Source organism: Gavialis gangeticus, unplaced genomic scaffold, assembly GCF_001723915.1.
Source record: "Gavialis gangeticus isolate Ggan-Ray unplaced genomic scaffold, GavGan_comp1, whole genome shotgun sequence".
Taxonomy (NCBI): domain Eukaryota; kingdom Metazoa; phylum Chordata; order Crocodylia; family Gavialidae; genus Gavialis; species Gavialis gangeticus.
Window position 1 is genome coordinate 45,134,644 of NW_017728994.1, and position 17,979 is coordinate 45,152,622.

Below are 17,979 nucleotides of genomic sequence, written 5' to 3' on the forward strand. Positions count from 1 at the left end.
CCCCCCGGAGCCTTGGGCAGCCCCTGCCCCTCTGAGCCCCACAACAAGGTGGGGGTCCCTGCTTTGGGGAGGGTGGATCAGGATGGGGCGGTAGAGGCTGTGGTTGGACCCTATTCCCTCCCGTCCTCTCCTGTGTGCACCCCTGTCCCATCTCTCCTCCCGGGATCCCACGCTCGGGGATGGGCACTGGTTCCCACAGCCCTGGGGCCGTCTCTACCCACCACGACCGGGTCCGTGCCAGCCTGGCGCCCTCCCAGGCACCCAGCTCCTTGCACCCACCCACTCACTCAGCGTCCTCAGCAGCCACTTGCCCAGGGTGTCCTCGGAGCTGCTTGGGGACGAGTTGGCCACTGCGTCCTGGCCTGGGCTCTCCGGCGCCATGGGGACGCTACAGCCCTCACTGTCTGCAAGGGCGCAGGTAAGAGTCGCGGGGCCCTGCCACCCACCAGCCTCCCTCTCTGGAGACCTCCCCAGGTACCGTGCACCCCTCTGCCTTGGCCCCTGGTCTGGCTCCCGCCCCGCGGACTCACTCTGCTCCTCCTTCACCAGCTCCTCCTGGATGAAGGGGACCACAGCTGGCCGCAGGGACGCAGGGTCGCTGGGGCTCCAGGGCCCATCGGGCTGAACGCCTGCAGGGAGATGCCCATGGGGGTGGGGGCTGGCAGGGCCAGGGGCAAGAGGGGAGCAGGGGCCAAGCAAGCGTGAGCAGGTGGCTCCCACATGCAGGGGCCACAGCGTGGGCATGCGACGGCTCCATGGTCTGAGTGCGAGCGTGTCCCAGTGGGGCCGTGCTGGGGCTGCCAACGGGTCGCGGGGCCAGTGGTCATCCCCGGGCTGGAGCCGAGCGTGGCTGTTCAGTGTGGGCTGAGTTGGGGCAAGTGTCTTGTGTGGCTCCAAGGTTGGACACAGGGTTTGTGTGGTCTGGTTTGGACATGGCTGGTCCTGCCTTGGGCCGGGCTGGGACTGGATGTGCCCCCCGGGGGTCCCTTCCTGCTCCAGGATCGACTTACCCATGACGCTGCCCCGCTCCGGCAGCAGGGTGGTGCTGTCGTCCCAGGGGGGCTGCGGGGTCCCACGGACCGTCGGGGCCTTGGTGGAGTCCCCGTCGTTGAAGGCCTCTGTGTTGGGGGTGTGGGGGGAGCTGTCCATGCGGCTGGCGGCCAGCGCGTTCTGGTACTGCTGTTGCGTGACCTGGTGCAGCGGGCACAGGCGAGTCGCTTGGCACCGCAGGGCCCAGGCACCCCCCTTCTCCTCCCCCCATGCCCTGGGGCTACCGGGATGTGACCTAACCCCCCCACACCAGGGTCTGCCTGGAGCTGAGCTCTGGGGGCCACAACACAAAAACCCAGGGCGTCTCACCCCGATCTAGCTCTGGGGGGGCCCCAGTGCTGCCCAGCTCGGGAGTGACGGGTGCGGGTGGCGTGGGGCAGAGCCGGGCACAGGCGGTGACCATGGTGTGGCAGGTACCTTGACAAACTGGATGTCGCAGAAGATGTGGACAGAGTAGTCTGGGGCGTAGACACTGTTGCTGCCGCTGTGCAGCAGCGTGGGGCCGCTCCCGGCTCGGGGCCTCGGCCCGGTTCAGCCCGCTGCAGCGAGACGGCGAGCGGTTCACTGGGGTGCGGGGAAAGGGAGCGAGAGCCCCAGTCACTGCCTGCCCCACGGCTGGCCCCTTGCTCGCCCCAGCACCAGCCCACGGACACCCCTTCCCAGTATGCACGGGGAGCAGGGCAGGGCCTGGACCCTGTGCTCCGGGGCGAGGAGGGAGCTGAGGCTCTGCTTGGATGTGGAGGCAGGGTCAATGTTGAGGTCGGGCTGGGGCAGGGACAAGGGCACCGCAAGCAGCAGGGCTGCGACTTGGCTTCGCTTCCCCACGCTTGGCGTGAAGGAGCCCGATGGGTCATGCCCTGCTCCCTGCAGGAAGGCACCGGAGCCTCCCTGCAGCCCCCCACCGGCCCTGGCCCCGGCCGCGCAGTCACCTGGGGACCCAGCCAGCGACGCCTCTGCCGAAGGCGAAGTTGCAGGACACGGAGATGGGCACTGCAGAGAGCGGGAGGGGAGGGGAGCGCCCGGGCAGGCGTGAAACCCATTGGCCCCAGCACCTGGCTCGGCAGGGAGCAGCCTGGGGCTGGCACAGCAGCCCCTGCGCCCCGGGGCCTGGGCTGCCAGGGACAGACAGGCGGGTGCACTTGCTCTCTTGCACCAAAGAACCGTGGAGGGGCTGTGCAAGGCCTGGGGCCACGGGCCTGGCGTGGGAGCTGCCTGCTTGTGGCCTGGGATGCCCATCCTGTGGCCCTGGGGACCCCAGCACCCGGAGCCCTGCCCATGCCCTGCAGATGCCTTCTCCCTGCCAAGGGCACCGAGCTGCGGCCGAGGCTGCCCCCTCGCTGGCTTCAGGCTCGCGCTGCTGCAATGCAAAGCACCGGGGCCAAACTGGCCCATATCCGCTTGGAATCCCCATTGCCCCACGAATGACACTGCTTTGCTTTAAGCCCCAGGCTCACGCCAGGCAGGAATCTCTGGAGGTCTCTTCAGCCCCATCGCTCTGGTTCTCCAGGGTTAGGGACTGTATGTGCACTGGTAGCTTATTCAGTTAGTCTGCCAGGTGCATCTCTACCCTGGCTAACTCAGCTAATGACCTCTCTGCTCATGGTGCATCTACGCCGGGGGGATGTGGCTACTTCGGGCAGCAAGTGCCCGGGGCTGGCACGACTGCGTGCGGGGAGCGTGGGCAGCCCCAGCCTGGGGTCTGGCTGCCCCAGCACAGGGTGGCAGAGGCTGAGAGCAAAGCCCGGGGCTGGAGCTGATGGCTGCCCCAGTCACGGCCCTGTTCCTCTGCCCAGGGACCCAGGGCAGGGAGAGGAGCCCCCATTAGCATGCGGGGCCCCAGGCCCCTCCTCCCCGCATGCATCAGGTCCAAGGCAGCCCCGCGTACTTACGCAGGAAGGCGGATCCGCCCAGGCTGCTTCCCTTGCGCATGTCGCTGTCTGCAAGCAGAGGCGGGAAGGAGCGTGAGTCTCCCAGCTGGCACAGCAGCCCCTGGGGCTGGGGTCACGTTGCCCCTGCGCCCCCGGCGTGGGCCTGGCTGGTGCCACCCGTACCTGAAGACAGGGAGGTCATGATGGCTGGGACCCCATAGTAGGTGAAGGCGCCATTCTCGAACCGCAACCCCTCCTTGCCGATCTCCACCTCCACCTTGCCCTATGCGGGGGAGATGGGCTCAGACTAGCGGCCCCTGGCCCTGTTCCCAGCCCCCCACCCCTGGCCAGGGGCCCTGAGGCAGAGGGTGTCTGTGCAGCACCTTGAGCCCGCTCTTCAGGAGTCCCGTGTGCGGGGCTGTGCTGAGGGGCCTGGAAGAGGGAGCTCAGGGCTGGGCTGACACAGGGGCTGCAGGCTAGGAGTGGGGGTCACTGGCAGGGCTGGGCAGGGCAAGGGCAGGGCTTGGTGGGCAGGGGGCTGCGGGTCGGGAGTGGGATGCGAGCAGCGGTGGGCCCAGAATCAGCAACCCCATGCATGCATGTGCATGTGCTTGTGCATGTGGTGGGGGTGGGGTCCAGCTATGACCAGTGGGTGCCACTGCCCCTTCAGATCTGCACACAGTTAACACCCATTTTCTCCTTGTGCTGCACAGACTCTGACTCTGATGCCCTGGCAGCTGTGTGGGAACTGGGCCCATTTCACAGACAGGAAACTGAGGCATGGAACAACAGCTCTGGGGATGCACATAGAGACTGCAGCAGAGCACAGGAGGGGCCGGCTCCACGTCCTGCCCACTGGGACGCACTGCCGTTCCCAAGGAACCCGACCCCCCTGGGCTGGATCCCCGAGCAGGGGGCACCCGATGCACCTGCAGAATGAGGATGAAGTAGTCGACAGGCCGGTGGCACGGGTAGAGGCAGTGCTCTGCCGCCCGCCGGTTCTTCTGGTCAAACTTCAGCTCCTAGATGACGTTGGGGTGCTTCAGAAGCCACAGCAGGATCTTCTCCGAGAGGCAGGGTGTCTTGAAGGGCTCAATTTCTGTGGGGGGGAAGCACGTGTGCCCCGCTGGGATGGGGCGGTGGCTCCACCGCGGTGGCTGATGTGGGGCAAGGGAGGGGGGTCCTAGAAATCTTAGAGCCCTGGGGCTGGCAGAGAGCTGTGGGGGCACATCCCGGCCTGAGGCAGGATCAGCCCCGTCCAAACCAGCCCAGACCAACCCCACGTCCAACCGGTGTCGGGGCTGGCGCACCGGTACCTGTTGCCATGAACTGGTGCGTGGCCAGCAGAAGCTGCGGAGAGATCTTCACCTTCATCTCGCTGTCCGAGAGCCGGAAGATGGAGAAATCGTGGGGCTTCCTCCCGTGGTACGGCACCCACTCCTTCCGCTGGTTGTCGGCTGCGGGGACGGAGGGCGGTGGGGTCGGGCTGGGCAGGATGTGGCCCCACGTGGCTGCTGTCCCTGTCTCGTGGGCGTCTCCTGGGAAGTCTGGGATGGGGAGACCTGCCCTGGGCCCGACCTCCTGCCGCCACCCTGGGACAGTCCCTGCCAGCTGGTTTCCGGGCACTTCACCCAATCTGGGCTCAAGGGAGCTGAGTCCTGGCGTGCCCGGCCCTGCGGGTTCGTGCTCCGAGCGCAGGCAGCGTCTGTCTGCACACCCACAGCCCATGGCTCCTTCATTGCAGGGCCATGCATTACGTGAGACGCAAGGGCCCTGGGAGACGCTGGGACCCAGGGGGTCTCGGCACCCCCTTCTTCCATGGAGCGCGTGCCCCGCGCTGCACAAGACACCCCGGGGAGCAGGGACGGGACAGGGGAACCCCCCTCCCAGCGGCTCAGGCCATACCTATCCCTGCCTTGGCCCGTCTGTCCGGCCGCGCTCACAACCGCGACACTGACTGTACAGGTCTGTCTCATCCAGGATCTCGGACTTAATGATCTCCTCGATGACGTCCTCCAGCGTGATGATGCCCATCACCTCGTAGAATGGGTCCCCCTCACCCTCGTTGTTCACCCGCTGCACGATGGCCAGGTGCGATTTACCTGTTGGGAGGGAGCGCAGCAGGTGTGAGATGCCCCTGCCAGGTGGGACGGGTCTTTGGGTTCGTCCTGGTGCCGCCTCGGCCCACGCCACCCACATAAGGATACCTGGGGCCAAGGGAGCCAAAATGCCTTCCCCGCCCCTGGGCTCCCTGTGCTGGGAAATACCCATCGAGCAGCCCAGCTCCACGGCCGGCACGGGGCTCCTGCCCAGCCTGCTCTCACAGCCACTGCGCCGATGGCAGGACAACCGGAGGGGGCAGAGCCCCCAGACATCAGCCGTGGGGTCTGCCTGCTTCTTGCCTGACCCCAGACCTGCTACAGGATGGCTGGGACCACAGGGGCCATCCCCCTTCCTTCCCCAGGGTGCAGAAGGAAGAGGCGTGGGTTGGCAGAGGGTCTGCAAAGCACTGGGCATCGGGCTCTCATCGGGCAGGTGTGGCTGCAGCGCTGTGTGCGGGGACCGAGGCCGTGCCCCCTCCCTGGTCTGCAGCACCACCTGCACGGGCCCCTGGGCATGGGGGACTCGCCAGGGACCTGTAGGCAGCCTGGCCTGGCCAGCCCAGTCCCCTGGGCATGCCAACTGGTGTGGGCCCACGCAGCAGGCAGGGAGGCTGCGTGGTGCCCGGGGAAAGCTCTGTGGCTCCAGCTGAGAAGCCTCCGTGGTCTCGGCTGTGGCAGGTGCAAGCACCAGCAGCTTCCCTGTGTCCCGCTAGCCCACGGGAAGGGCATCCCTGGGCCACACAGGATAACACGTGGGAAGCAGCAGCCTGCTTATGTATGGGGCACGGTCCCCCACCCCGCTAACAACATGACATAGGCTATGGTGGAAAAGTGGACGGCGGTGGCCTGCGAGACCCCTGCCGTTACCCTGTGGGCATGATGAGTCGGGACCACTTGGCCCTGCTCCTCGGGCCGGGTCCCTCAGCCAGCGCTTGGAGCGGGATGGCATTTTGCCCCTCGCCCCGTGGCAGCTTCGTGGCTTTTCTTGCTGCCGGGGCAGGAGTTTGCCAACAGCGTTTCGAAGGTTGAGAGCCAGACGATGAATTGGTTCTGGCTCCGCTGCCCAGTCAGACGGGAGAATCCCAACGAGAGACAGTCCTTCCACGGCCCGGGCCCGTTCCCACAGGACGCCCCGCGCCTCCTACTCCTCGCTCTCCTGGCTGGCCGCCTTTCCGTGCACGGCCCCAGAGCCCTTTCTCACCAGAGGCAACCGTGTGCTTCCCTCCCAGCAGATGCACGTTTTTGCAAGCTCAGCCACTTCATCTCGCAGCCCCGGCAGGGCTCCTGCATGGACCCGCCGGGCTCAGGGATTTCCTGCTTTTTAAATTACCGGCTTGTCCCTGCACTGCTTCTCCTGACACCTCTGCCTCCGCGCGCACCTCTCCTGGCAGCCGGACCCCCCCGCTCTGAAATGCCGACTCAGGCAAAGCAATCAGGCAGAGTTTCTCCTTCCTGAGCTGCCCCCAGTGACCCAGGCTCTGTGCTTTCGCAGGCTTCCTGCGTCTGAAGTTCCTCCAGAAATCTGCTTTCATGCCTTCGGCTTCTTCCCTGCCAAAATCCATCCTGGGCTCCCAGCCTCTTTCTTCCTTGCTGCTTTCTCGGAGCTCCCATGAGACGCTGCCCCAGGCGGGGGCCATTCCCGATCTTGAGGTTTCTGGCCGGCTTGGACAGCTCCTCAGACCCTCTGCGCGTTTAAAGTTTAAACCCAACGGCCTGGCCGTGGCAGCAACCGTTCGAGCCAGGCAGCGCTGAGGGAGTCGCTTGACGTCTTGGCCCATTGCCATCTATCTAATTCCTTCTGAACTCCTCGCTCCAGAGGCGTTAACGACTTTCTCTTTTTTACAGGTCTTGATGCGTCACCGATCCAGCCGTCCTTTGTTCTGCTGCCTGTTGGCTGCTCCTGGTCACCGCGCTCCTCTTTCACAGCCCTGCAGAGTGTTTTTAACGCGCTACAACGACGCTCCCTTGGTTCCTGCTTCCATCCTCAACTGAACAAACAGCCCTAAACCGCTGGCGTGCCAGTAAAGCTTCCCGTTTAACTGGAGACGCAGCTGCATTGTGCTATATGGGATGACTGTCTGCACCCCTTTGAAGATCCTAGATGTGCCCATGGTGAGGGGAGCCAGGGTGAGACTTCTACAAAAATGTGTGGGGAGTCAGCTTCTGGCTTCTCACCCGTGGTTGCCATTCAGAGCAGTTCCTCAGGGGTTTGCACAGTACCAGGCATGTCGGGGGCAGGACTGCGCTGCCATTATAAACGGATCTTCCTTGGGAACTTGCAGTCTTGACCCCGTCCTTGCTGTGAGGCTGAGAGGACATCTTGCACCTGGACCTCATCGGAGTTTCTCCTGGAAGAGGATGGAGAACTCCCGCCGCCCTCTCCTCATTCAAGCATCGGCGCGAAGTCTCAGCCGGCAGACTCGCTGCTCGCCCCTCTCGGCATCGAGGCCGTTACATCCCCGCACCGGCCCTGCTGCTCTCTGCACCGTTTAAGGCGCAGTCGAAAACACAAATCGCTCTGCCCCTGTACCGGGTCTCAGGCCATTTCCACACCAGGCAAGTCTTGTGGGTCAGGCCTGTTCCACGTTGTCACATGCGCAGCCAGGCAACCCGTCTCTTAACGAGCAACAGCCCGCAGCGCCAGCCTCGGGAAAGCACGGCGGAGTTGGCTGCAGCCCTGCAGCAGCTACATTTCATCAGGATTAAAACTCAAAGTCTCACTCTCGCACACCTGGCGTTTGCCAAAACCCCCGCCTGAACGCTGGGGCCATCTGGTCTCCGCCGCGGCCTTGGCGAGCAGGAAGCCCTTACTGCTTGTGGCCAAGAGCGGGCTGTTAATGGCATTTACATGTAACCCCAACCCGCCAGGTCCTCGCAAGGACGGGAGGTGCTACTCAAAAGCAGCCAAAGGCCAATAGAGGAGGCACTTACCATTTTTGGGCCCGAGCCCTGCTTTTACACCCTAAATGATTCCAGAGATGCCGCAGAGGAATGGGATTTCCAAGTCCACGTTCAAACAGCAGCCAACCACATCAGCTAAGAACAACACGGGAACGTTTCCCTGGGCCGAGATCACTCGGCACCGCGGCGGCCGGGCGCAGCGGGGACGGCTGTCAGACGGCTCGAGAGCTGGCAGGGGAAATAAACACTCGTCGCAGTGCTCCCGGCCCCCGGCTGTACGAGGCTATCGGCTGTCCGCCCAAACGCCCGCAGCAGGTGCCCCCAGTGGCAGCGCGGCTGGGAAACCGCTGCCACTAATGGCTGCTTTCCATTGGCACGTGCACAATGCATTGATCCGTGCCCGTGATCTAGCAGGCAGGCGTCCGGGCCGCGTGCCCCCGCGTGCCAGGATCGCCTCCAGCGGGAAGGTCCCAGGCAGCCGGGTACTGGGGGGGCACTTCCACTGCAACCCCCTCCGGCAGCAGTGCTGATGTGTTTTGAACTTTCCATTGGCACATGCACAATCCTGCTCCTGACACCAGCTGACCCTCGACGTCCTCCTCCCCGGGCTGGGCTGATCTTGCAAGGAGTTTGCTTGCTTGATTTTGCTTTTTTTGGGGTGACTGGCTCTTTAAATTTGGCAGAGACTGGAAAGTCCGAAGTGGTCATTTTTGCACCTGGCTGCTCCTCCTCTTTCCTGCAGCTGGTGAGACCCTGGGAGTTGATATATTTTCCCTTCTTATGGCATTGCCCATAATACAGCTTCATGGGGCAGCTGCTGTGACATCCTTGAGAAGGCCTGGGGGAGGAGAGGACGGAGCAGAGCTGGGGCCCCGGCTCAGGCTCCTTCAAGAGACTTTCAGGCAGGTGAGGTGCAGAAGGGGGGTGCTCTGAAGGCCGGGGCGCATGACGTGGTGTATGATATGGCACGGGACATCCCTGTCCTTCCCTCTGGGGAGCAGCTGTGCTTTTGTGTCTATTCTAGGAATCTACAACTCTGTTTTGGCATGTTAAGGCAGAGGGACTTATTGCTGATTTAAACTAGGGTGAGGTTTAAATAGAAAGGCCAATGTACATGCTTGTGCTATTGCAAACACTGCTTGATATTGTAATGAACCCACCCGAGTGCTGTTCCTGTTCCTTGGGAAGGTGGCTTGAATTTTACAAAGCTGGTACAGGGGAAGGGGAAGAAGGGGGGGAAGCTACCGAAAGCAAAAGCCTTGACCTGCAAGCACAAAGCTGATCGACCTTAGTCCTATGACCAGCCCCACTGACTTCAGTAGGGCTGCCTGTGAGCTTGAAGTCGACCCTGCGTGAGTCTGCTGTAACGGGGCTGTGGTGGGGAAGTTTGCTCTGTTTTTCCTAATGGCGCAGCCTGTCAGGACAACTGAGATGCTAGCTCTTCTGATAAGACAGAAGCTGGCACAGACACCTGTGTGCACATCAAGGCCACCTTCTTCAAATGCAAAAGCCTCAAGTTGGGTTCCTGAATCCAAACGTGTGCTCCTGAGGCTGGACTGGTCAGTGCCTCTTGCAGCTGGTCCTGTGCATCCAGCCCCGAAAGAGAAGCCTGCTCCAACTAATGCCGGTGGGTGCTGATGGCTGATGCAGTCTGCCCTATCTGCTTGTGTGCTGAGGCTAGGGGTGTTTCCCCAGGAAGGGTGTTAATTGGTCTCGGGGGTTGCCTCTTTCAACACAGCTGAGCATTTTTAAGTGTAAAACTTCTTATAGGAAAAGCAACCTCCCCCTCAAGTCTGAAACTGTGCTATGGCTTACAGAACTAAAGACACAAGTACAAATTGCCCACACCAGCAATTCAAGACCGAACAAAGCTAAATATAATATGAAGCCTGTAAGGTAGGGCCCCTCCACACTCCTCCTGTTCTGTGCCATTTCTCCTGTTTCTTTCAGCTGGGCTGGATTTCCCCTTCCTGAAGGATAATCTCCTCTTTGCCTGATTTAACCTCTGGTGCCCTGCTGTGTACCCCTGTACCTGCTCTGCGCAGGGCCTCCACCCACTCCAATAGCCTCCAGGTTACATAGGAATATACTTTCTTCTTGACTGTTTTCTTCTTGCTCCTTTTTCTGAGGGCTGATGTCCCAGCACTCGTTTCCTCGTGCCACCAGATTGTGGTGGTACCTCCTGTTACAGTTCTGCTTTAAACCTCTCATTTGCAAAAATCTCACTAAACAGCCAAACACAGGATGTAAACCAAGCACAGTTCTAGCTTTCCACCACAGGTCGATGAAAACTGAACTGATTTAGAGAAAATGAGTCCAACAACTGCCCACCTTGCAGCTTTTCCCTGTGGGCTGTTCACTGAATTCCTTCTGCAAGAAACCTCCCTCTGCCCCACTATGGCTTCTGCTCAAGTCCATCACACAAGGGCAGTGTTTGTCTTGCTGTGATGGAAAACCTGCACCCAGCTGACCTTGCCTGGCTTTTACTTTGCTGAATTGCTGTGATGTGAAGGCAGCTACTTGCCTGGAGAGACCGACGTCCCTCTACCCCTTTGCCTAGAAGGCAGGAGCCAGGCATTCAAACCTTGCCTCTAATGGGTGTTTAAGCTCCTCTGCCACGGCCCAAGATCACCCGCTCGAGTCAGACACGAGTCAGTCCTGAGCCCTGATGCAAGGCTGTCACAGGCCTGAAAGCAGGTGTCTAATGTGACGCATGCTGATCTTTTTCCACTGACCCAGTGTCAGGAGAACCCAGACTGGTCAAGTCTGATCTTTTGGATCGCTAGGATCCTGCTGCTCACAAGCGCGCAGGGAGCTGTGCCAGATCCTCTAGGGCTGGCGTACGGGGGAGCAGCAGTGCCTCGCAGTTCAGGGAGGGGGGGCCTGATCTGCACCTTGTTTCGCACCTGTATCTACTGGTGACCAGTAGTGCTGACTCTCACGTTGGAAGAGCTACAATCCCCCAAGCCTGGACTCAACGACACTGGTATAAAGATGCTTTATACCTTTATAGGCTATTGCCTGTCAGGTGTAAGTCACCTTTTATGCCAGTGGAACTGTATTTGCTGGCGAGGGACTGCATGGGCCTCTGATCAGGGGCCTGCTGCAGGCTGACCAGCGACAGGGGACTGGCAGCGGGAGGGGGTGGCTCAAGAAGAGGAGCTGTGGGATCACGGTCTCCCAGGACAAAACGTGTCTAGATGTGCGAGTGCACAACCTCTGGGTGCAGGCTTCACGTCTCGGCCGCCTGCCACCTGCTTTGCCTGTTCCCCCACCTTGCCTGGCTCAGGGAAGCTGTGGATGTGGGATGCCCTCTGCTCCATAGCCTGGCCCTAGGGCCAATGCTTTTCCCTCTGGAGGTCGCTGGTTCAACCTCCGGTGGGGCCGAGACCTGGTGCTCAAGCCAGGCTGGGATGCATGAAGGATGGAAAGCGCTCTGGCAATGAGGAGGGGCAGTAGCAGCCTGCACGGACACAACTGCCAGCTGCATCCCCTTCCACGAGAGGATGCCAAACACCTCAGGAAGTGAGGCCGCAGATTCAGACACAGGTTCCCTCTGGCTGGACGTGGAAAGTTGCTCTTGGCAAGCTCCAATTTGAGTACGTTTTTAAAAGGGGATAAATGCCAGACACGGAGCCCAGGGGGAGGCCTCACCTCTCACGCTGTGTGGAGGGCTGTGGATGTGGGGGTGAGGTGGCTTCCCCAGTGCTCAAGTTTAGCTCCCTTGTTTGGGGAAGCTGTGCACGGAGAGGCACGATGGCTGTATGAAGAGCATCGGGGCCCCGGCGAACAGCTTGCGACTTCAGTGGTGACGAAACAGAATAGCCCCCACGGGCACGGAGTGGGGAAGGGGGGAGCTGGAAAGAAGTGGCTGTTCAGAGCTTGCAGTAGGGTGCAGGTTGGACATTTGGCAGTGAGGGACTTCTGGTATGGGAAGGGAAAGCCGGCTGGAGCCTTGGGCGTGTTAACAGGGTTGTTGGCAAAGTGGAGGCGGAAAGGGGCGTGCGCATCTCCCTCATTTCGGGTCCAAGAGGTTCTGGGTGAATGCAGTTTCCCGGCTGGAAGCAGACCCGCTCCTTGGTTCTGTTTTGCTGATCGTGTTGTGGTCACCCTCCCTGCGGGGCGCGCTCGCTTTTCCACGTGCGCGCCAGTCTAGGACTTGCTTCTTATGCTCCTCCTTTTACCTGCATGTAAACTGGGCACTGGTAGCCTCTGCCCGGGGGTTCATGGGCTTTGCTTCCTATCCGGATTATCCTACCTGTGTGCGCTCTCCCTGCCTGTGCGGGGGTGCACAGAGTCAGCTGTTCTCCTTCGCTCTCTGTATTTGCGCGTGCATAAGGCTGCACATCCTCCTTCCCTACCCTGCTACAGCTTAATCGGGTGTGCCTGCGGGGCTGATGAATCAGGTTTCTCCCCCATGGATTTCGTTCCACTTTGGAGCTGAGCTCATTTTCCAGGGCCGGGCAATCTGCTGCGCCTGGCTCTGATTCAGCCTCTCTCCCAGCCACAGCAGATGGTTTTGACCGTGTGCCCATCTTGTCGCTGCTTGCCGCCTGCCGTTCAGCTGTGTGGCCTGTCCTCCCACTTACTCCTCGGCGCGTGGTTGCCCTGGACCCGTGGTCTCGGCCCCGACGTCCTCTGCCAGGGAGAGGAGCTGCCTGGGGAGTGGGCGGGAGGAAAAGGTGGTCTGAGAAATGAGGTCCTTTCCTGCTGCCAGCGTGGGGCTGTCTGCCAGCCAGGAGCTCCTGTTTACTCCTGGTTTGGGTCATGTCTTTAGACCACTAGCTCCTTCAATGCTACTGAAATGTGTACTGTTGTTTTTATATAGCTTGAGTGTCTGACACTGCAGCCTCCAAAAATGCCCCTTCCCACAGGTCCATGGAAGGATCCGTCCACTTGCCTCAACATACAGCACCCGGCCCTACTGGGGAAAGGGGGCTGCTCTGTTTACACCGCTATTACATTTATTCAAACGTGCACCAGTGTGTCTGAATGATTTCCACGTGGAGCTAAGCAGCCACGAGGCACACGGGGGCACGCCCGGAGAGACTAAAGCAGCAGAACCTAAATGAAGGGAGCTTGTATTCACCGTGCCTGGCTTTAGTGTCTAGGAGACAGAGATCGGGTAAATGGGAATGTTAGAGGCCTATCAGAGGATGGACAGCAAAGGAAAAGCACTGATACTGGAAATAATTATTCTTGTGGAAAGACTGAGATGCAGCCAGCACTAGTCATTAAGGAACCAACTCTGCATATAAATGTGAGGTGCCTGAGCAGCCACATGGACGAACTTTTAACTTCTCATGTAGAGAGACGTCGTTAGCCATGTTGACCTCAAGTTCAGCAGTAGGACGTGAAACCAGGTGTTACAGATGTATCTAACGTGGTTGGTGACAGAAATTTTACATGCAGGTCAGGAAAAATGGAAATAAGTGAAGATGGTGGGGCAGCCGTGTGCATTCATGAGACTACACAGAAGCATCTGTTTGGTTCAAAATCACTCTGAGGAAGGCTGGCTAAAGAGGTGGTCCTGCAAAATGTTTGGACCTGGGTATGACTCGGTCTTTGATACCAGGTGTTGCTGACAGTTGTCAGTATGGAGGACTGACTTTCCAAATGCCAACTGGAGAGCAAATGCTAGTAATGATGGTGCAGCCCATCTGGTCCTGAACGTGATAGCTGACGCGTTGTGTGTGTCGGGTTTTTTTTCCCTGCACAATCACTCCTCTGCGATTCAGGGCTGTTTTAGACTTGCTTATGGCAAACAGCAAGTGTCCCTGGACTGAGTGAGCAAGAGGTGACTCAATGTATGCTAAACGAAGGAGGAAGGAAAGCGGAAGGAAAGCCGGCTTGTAACCAAGGGCAGAGATTAAGAAATGAAAGGAAGCCATTAGTCATGTCAGCTGAACTGAAGGCTCAAGAAGCTGATGTGGAGGAGGGTTGAAATGTCTTCAATGTTTTTCTTTTTAAAAAATCTAGATAATCTAGAGCCCAGATGCCCGGGGGGGTCTACTTCATCGCATGTCTCTGCACCTGTTTGGGTTTGAAGCCATTGTTTTGGACAGGTGCCTGTACACGGCTCCCTGCTTAAATCAGTGCCTTGGGGAATGGCATTATGGCTCTACGGCGACCCCCTGCCCGTGCATCCGAGAGCTGCCTTTGCCTCCTCAGCACATCACGCTGGCAGCTCAGTCACCTGTGATCAGCTAGCCTCCACCTCAGCCGCTTCTCATGGAGGAGGGGATGGGGAGGACTCAGAGAGCGGGTCCCCAGCTACCTGGGTGAGTGACAGCCTCCGAAAAGCTGTCAGGAGTGAGGAGGCAGACCACAAGAAAAAAGACTGACACTAAGAGTGCTTTGTCTTAGAGACCAAAGGAGAATTGCTAAATGTCAGGATGAAGCGGACCTTGCCAAGGATGATAAAATAAATACACAACTTTTCTTTTTCCTGGCCATGAACAGGGACTCAGTGGGGGGAGGAGGGGGCAAGCAGGGCATCAGCCCTGGGTACCAACTTAGAGGGGGCACCCGAACTGCCTCCTGCCCCTGGGAATGTTTGCCAAAGCAGGAATAGCCCCAGCCATAGTCGCTGCCCCTCACCCCGAGTGCATCTGAGGCACAGGGGAGCAAGGGGGTCGCCCCCCTTTCTGAGGAGCCTCTGCTGTGGCAGGCACAGCCCTGTGCCCCGTGGTGCAGAGAGCAGGGGCGGGTCAGGCTCTGCCCCTGTCCCCACTCTTGAGGAAACAGGCACATAAGACAGCAGGGCTGGTAGCAAGGGGGTAGATAAGTCTCCTGGCAAAGGGGTGGCGTCCAGCGGATGGAGAAGAGTACGCGCAGCGTGTGTCCAGAAGGGTGGAAGTGGTCCAGGCAGCTACAGACCCGTTCATCTGCCCTCAGTAGCATGTGCGGTTTTCAGAATGGGCTTTGGAGGGCAAAATCATAAAGACCTGGAGGTGAATTTAATGTGCCTAAAGGGCAACGGGCGCCTGCCAACGGGCCATGCCAATGAGCCTGGTGTAGTTCTTCCAAAAGAAACTGATTTTCTAGACAAAGGAAATGCAGCAGATTTGTTGCCTGGACTTGAGTCATGCTTGATGTGCCGCATGCAGGAAGCTTATTAATTTTACATGGAAAACGAGAAGCTGCAGCAGGCAAGGCCCTGGTTAAAAGGGAGGCTGCTTACCCTTCAACTAGGCACCTGAGGTGAAAGTTAGGAGTGAAACTCCTTAAGGACCAGTCTAGGGGCTCGCTTTAATATTGTAAGACTTGGGAACAAGAAGCTGGAATGTGCTCATGAAAACTGCCGACGATGACGCCTCCCAGCGCCGAGACGATGCGGAGGAGGAGCAGCGTCTTGTGCAGGAAGAAAGGTGTGATCTTGGGGCCCGGAGTAAAAGAAATGGGTAGAAACCTAATTTTACAAATGCAACGTTGAGCACGTGGGGACTGATACGAACATTTGCTCTGAGCCCCGGGATGAGATGCAACTGAGATGAGAGACTAGCTGATCGCAGGATGACTGACCTGCCGGCATGACACGGTCTGGAAGAGGCAAAGGCAGTTCTCCGAGTTGGGCAAGAAGTCCCCGTGGAGAAGGGGAAGGCCATAACACCATTTCCCAAGGCACTGATTTAAGCAGGAAGCTGCGTACACCCGTCGTCCCAAAACAACGAATTCAAACCCAAACAGGTGCTGAGAAGTGCGACCAGATAGGCCGTCCTTTCCTGTGGTCTGTCGGACGAAGGGCAGGGGAAAAGCAAGCCAGGATTTCCCTGGCTATTGTAAGCTGTAACCCCCTGGTTTCAATCTGCTGCCTACAAATACAGGGAGGGCTAAACAGCCGGGAGGGAGAAGAATGATTTAAGCTGAAGGACAGTATTAGCCCAAGAGCAAATGAATATAAATGGGCTGGAAACGAGAAGAAAGTGTCTAACCCTTAGTGGTGATGTTAGGGAATGGAAAGGGCAGCCAAAAGGAGCAGTGGCCTGGAGCAGCTGCTGCAGCAGGAGAGGCCAGGGCTCTTCAGTTTGGAAAGGAGCAGAGGTCTATAAAATCATGAAGGGTGTGAACAAGTGCACAGGGACCTGTTGTTCACCAAGTCCCACAGTGCTAGAATGAGGCAGCAGCTGCTGCAATTAGTAGGTGACAGGCTTAAAATTTACATGAGAAAGTACTTTTTTATGCAACGCGTCATTAACTCGAGAAATTCATCGCCGCAGGAGCGGCGGAGGCAGAGCACGGCCAGGTTCAGCACGGGCCCCAATAAACTTGGGGAGGATCGATCTGTTAATGGCTGTTGAACAGGACCCTTGGAGCTGTTTCCTCCGGCACCTCTAAGCCAACAAGCACTGATGCCAGGGCGGGTGCTGAGCGGGGGGAAAGATCACTGTCCATCTAATCTGGGTCAGTGCTCCCCTATGTGGCAACCATTTCTGCTGCTGTCAGAGGGGGTACAGGGCTAGATGGACCACTGGTCTGACCCGGTCTGGCACTGTTGATGCTCTTAAGAATAGCAGGGTCAAAAACCCAAGCAGGCTTTAAGCTAGATCTGGCTACGGTACGTACAGCTGCCTGTTTGCCGGCAGGAGACTGGACCCTGAGCCAGGGGGAGGGTTTGGATGCCCTGCACAGCAGCATCCACATAGCACAAGACTCAGGTTTGCACAGTTGGGGGCCACGATGCCAAACTGCTGCAGGCGCATTGCTGAGATCAGTGGGTGCGTGCAGGCCAGCTCCCCCTGCGCGCTGGCAGGGAAGGGGTGCGGGGAGCAGGGACCCAGCCGGCTTCTCGCGTGACTGCAGGGGAGCCGGAGGCACGGCGGGAGGCTGCTGGTTCCCATCTCCTACGGTTATGTAATGCAGCGTGTTGCTGCTGTAGTCATCTCTGATGGGAAAAGCTCCCTGACAGCATTGAGCACCGTCTGTGCCGGGGGGGAATGAGGTGCAGCCAGTGGCAACAGCTCCAGATTGGAGAAACAAGGGTCTAGGAACACGGTTCTCCCAGCAGCCCTGCTCCAGCCTCTCCAGCAGCAGGCTGCTCCTGCCAGCATGGAAGGCCCCAGCAGCAGCAGGCCCCGCTCACCCCAAGCCTCCCCGAGTCACTTGCACACTACTTCTTCGCAGCTTGACACACTCTTCACCCCCGACTACCCTGCTCACTCACCTCTGCAGGAACAGTGCGGCACACATGCACCCTGGGCCACGCTGAGCTGAACTGCTGCCAGCCCCCGGCCTGCTCCCAGGAAGCAAGGGCGGGCCAAGGCCCCAGCAGCCGGTGCCGTCCTGCGCTCGGGGACACCCACAGCTGGATTTTTGAGAGAGGCCCAGCGGCCGGTCCCGTTACGTGCCTGCTCCTGGCCACGACACTCCTGCAGTCCCAACCAGGCCCTAAGCGACCAGACAGGTCCCAACCCCACGTGAGCTGCCCTGGCGTCTGCCCCAGGCACAGACTCCTGAGGCCGGCTCTGCGCCGGGGAGCCAGGAGCAAGGGACTGGGCCAAGGCCACCGAGCAAGACAGTGCTGCAGGCAGGGCAAGGGCCTGTCCCCCGCAGACCACCGCCCTGGCCCCGTCCCAAGGCCACGCAGCGCCCAGCCCGCCCCAGGGCTGAAGGGGATGCACGCGCAGGCCTCCTGCTCCCCACGGGGCTTGCCCTGGCCGAGGCCCATGCCCGACTCACCCTTCTTGAACTCCTGGAGCAGCGTGTCCAGGCGGGTGTCGCTGAAGACGCAGCGCAGCGGGCGGCGGTAGAAGCGGGTGACGGTGCGCAGCGGTGTGCAGTCGTCGGGGTCCTCGAAGGCCAGGTCCTTGACGAAGAGCAGGTCCACGATGTTGTCGCGCCGCTCGCCCTCGTAGACGGGGATGCGTGTGTAGCCCGAGCGCAGGATCTCAGACATGGTGGCAAAGTCCAGCACGGCGTCGGCCCGCAGCATGAAGCAGTCGGCCAGCGGTGTGAGCACATCCCGCACCGCCTTGGTGCGCAGCTCCAGCGCGCCCTGCACCATGGCCAGCTCCTCGCCCGCCAGGTCGTGCGGCCCGGCGGCCCGCAGCGGGGCGAGC

The 17,979-nt window shown here is 59.8% G+C and overlaps 1 protein-coding gene across 1 annotated transcript in view; it reads right to left on the reverse strand.

The window, feature by feature from the left end:
* Nucleotides 1-17,978, reverse strand: part of CNNM1 (cyclin and CBS domain divalent metal cation transport mediator 1) — a gene marked incomplete at its 5' end in the record, with an annotated part of 19,829 nt that extends 1,851 nt beyond the window's left edge. Inside the window, 11 exon segments of the mRNA XM_019502126.1 lie at nucleotides 288-1,191; nucleotides 1,468-1,549; nucleotides 1,551-1,614; nucleotides 1,980-1,999; nucleotides 2,001-2,040; nucleotides 2,940-2,987; nucleotides 3,102-3,201; nucleotides 3,848-4,017; nucleotides 4,235-4,375; nucleotides 4,877-5,020; nucleotides 17,600-17,978. Coding sequence (XP_019357671.1) covers nucleotides 288-1,191; nucleotides 1,468-1,549; nucleotides 1,551-1,614; nucleotides 1,980-1,999; nucleotides 2,001-2,040; nucleotides 2,940-2,987; nucleotides 3,102-3,201; nucleotides 3,848-4,017; nucleotides 4,235-4,375; nucleotides 4,877-5,020; nucleotides 17,600-17,978 — 2,092 coding nt within the window.
* Nucleotide 17,979: the final 1 nt, after the last annotated feature.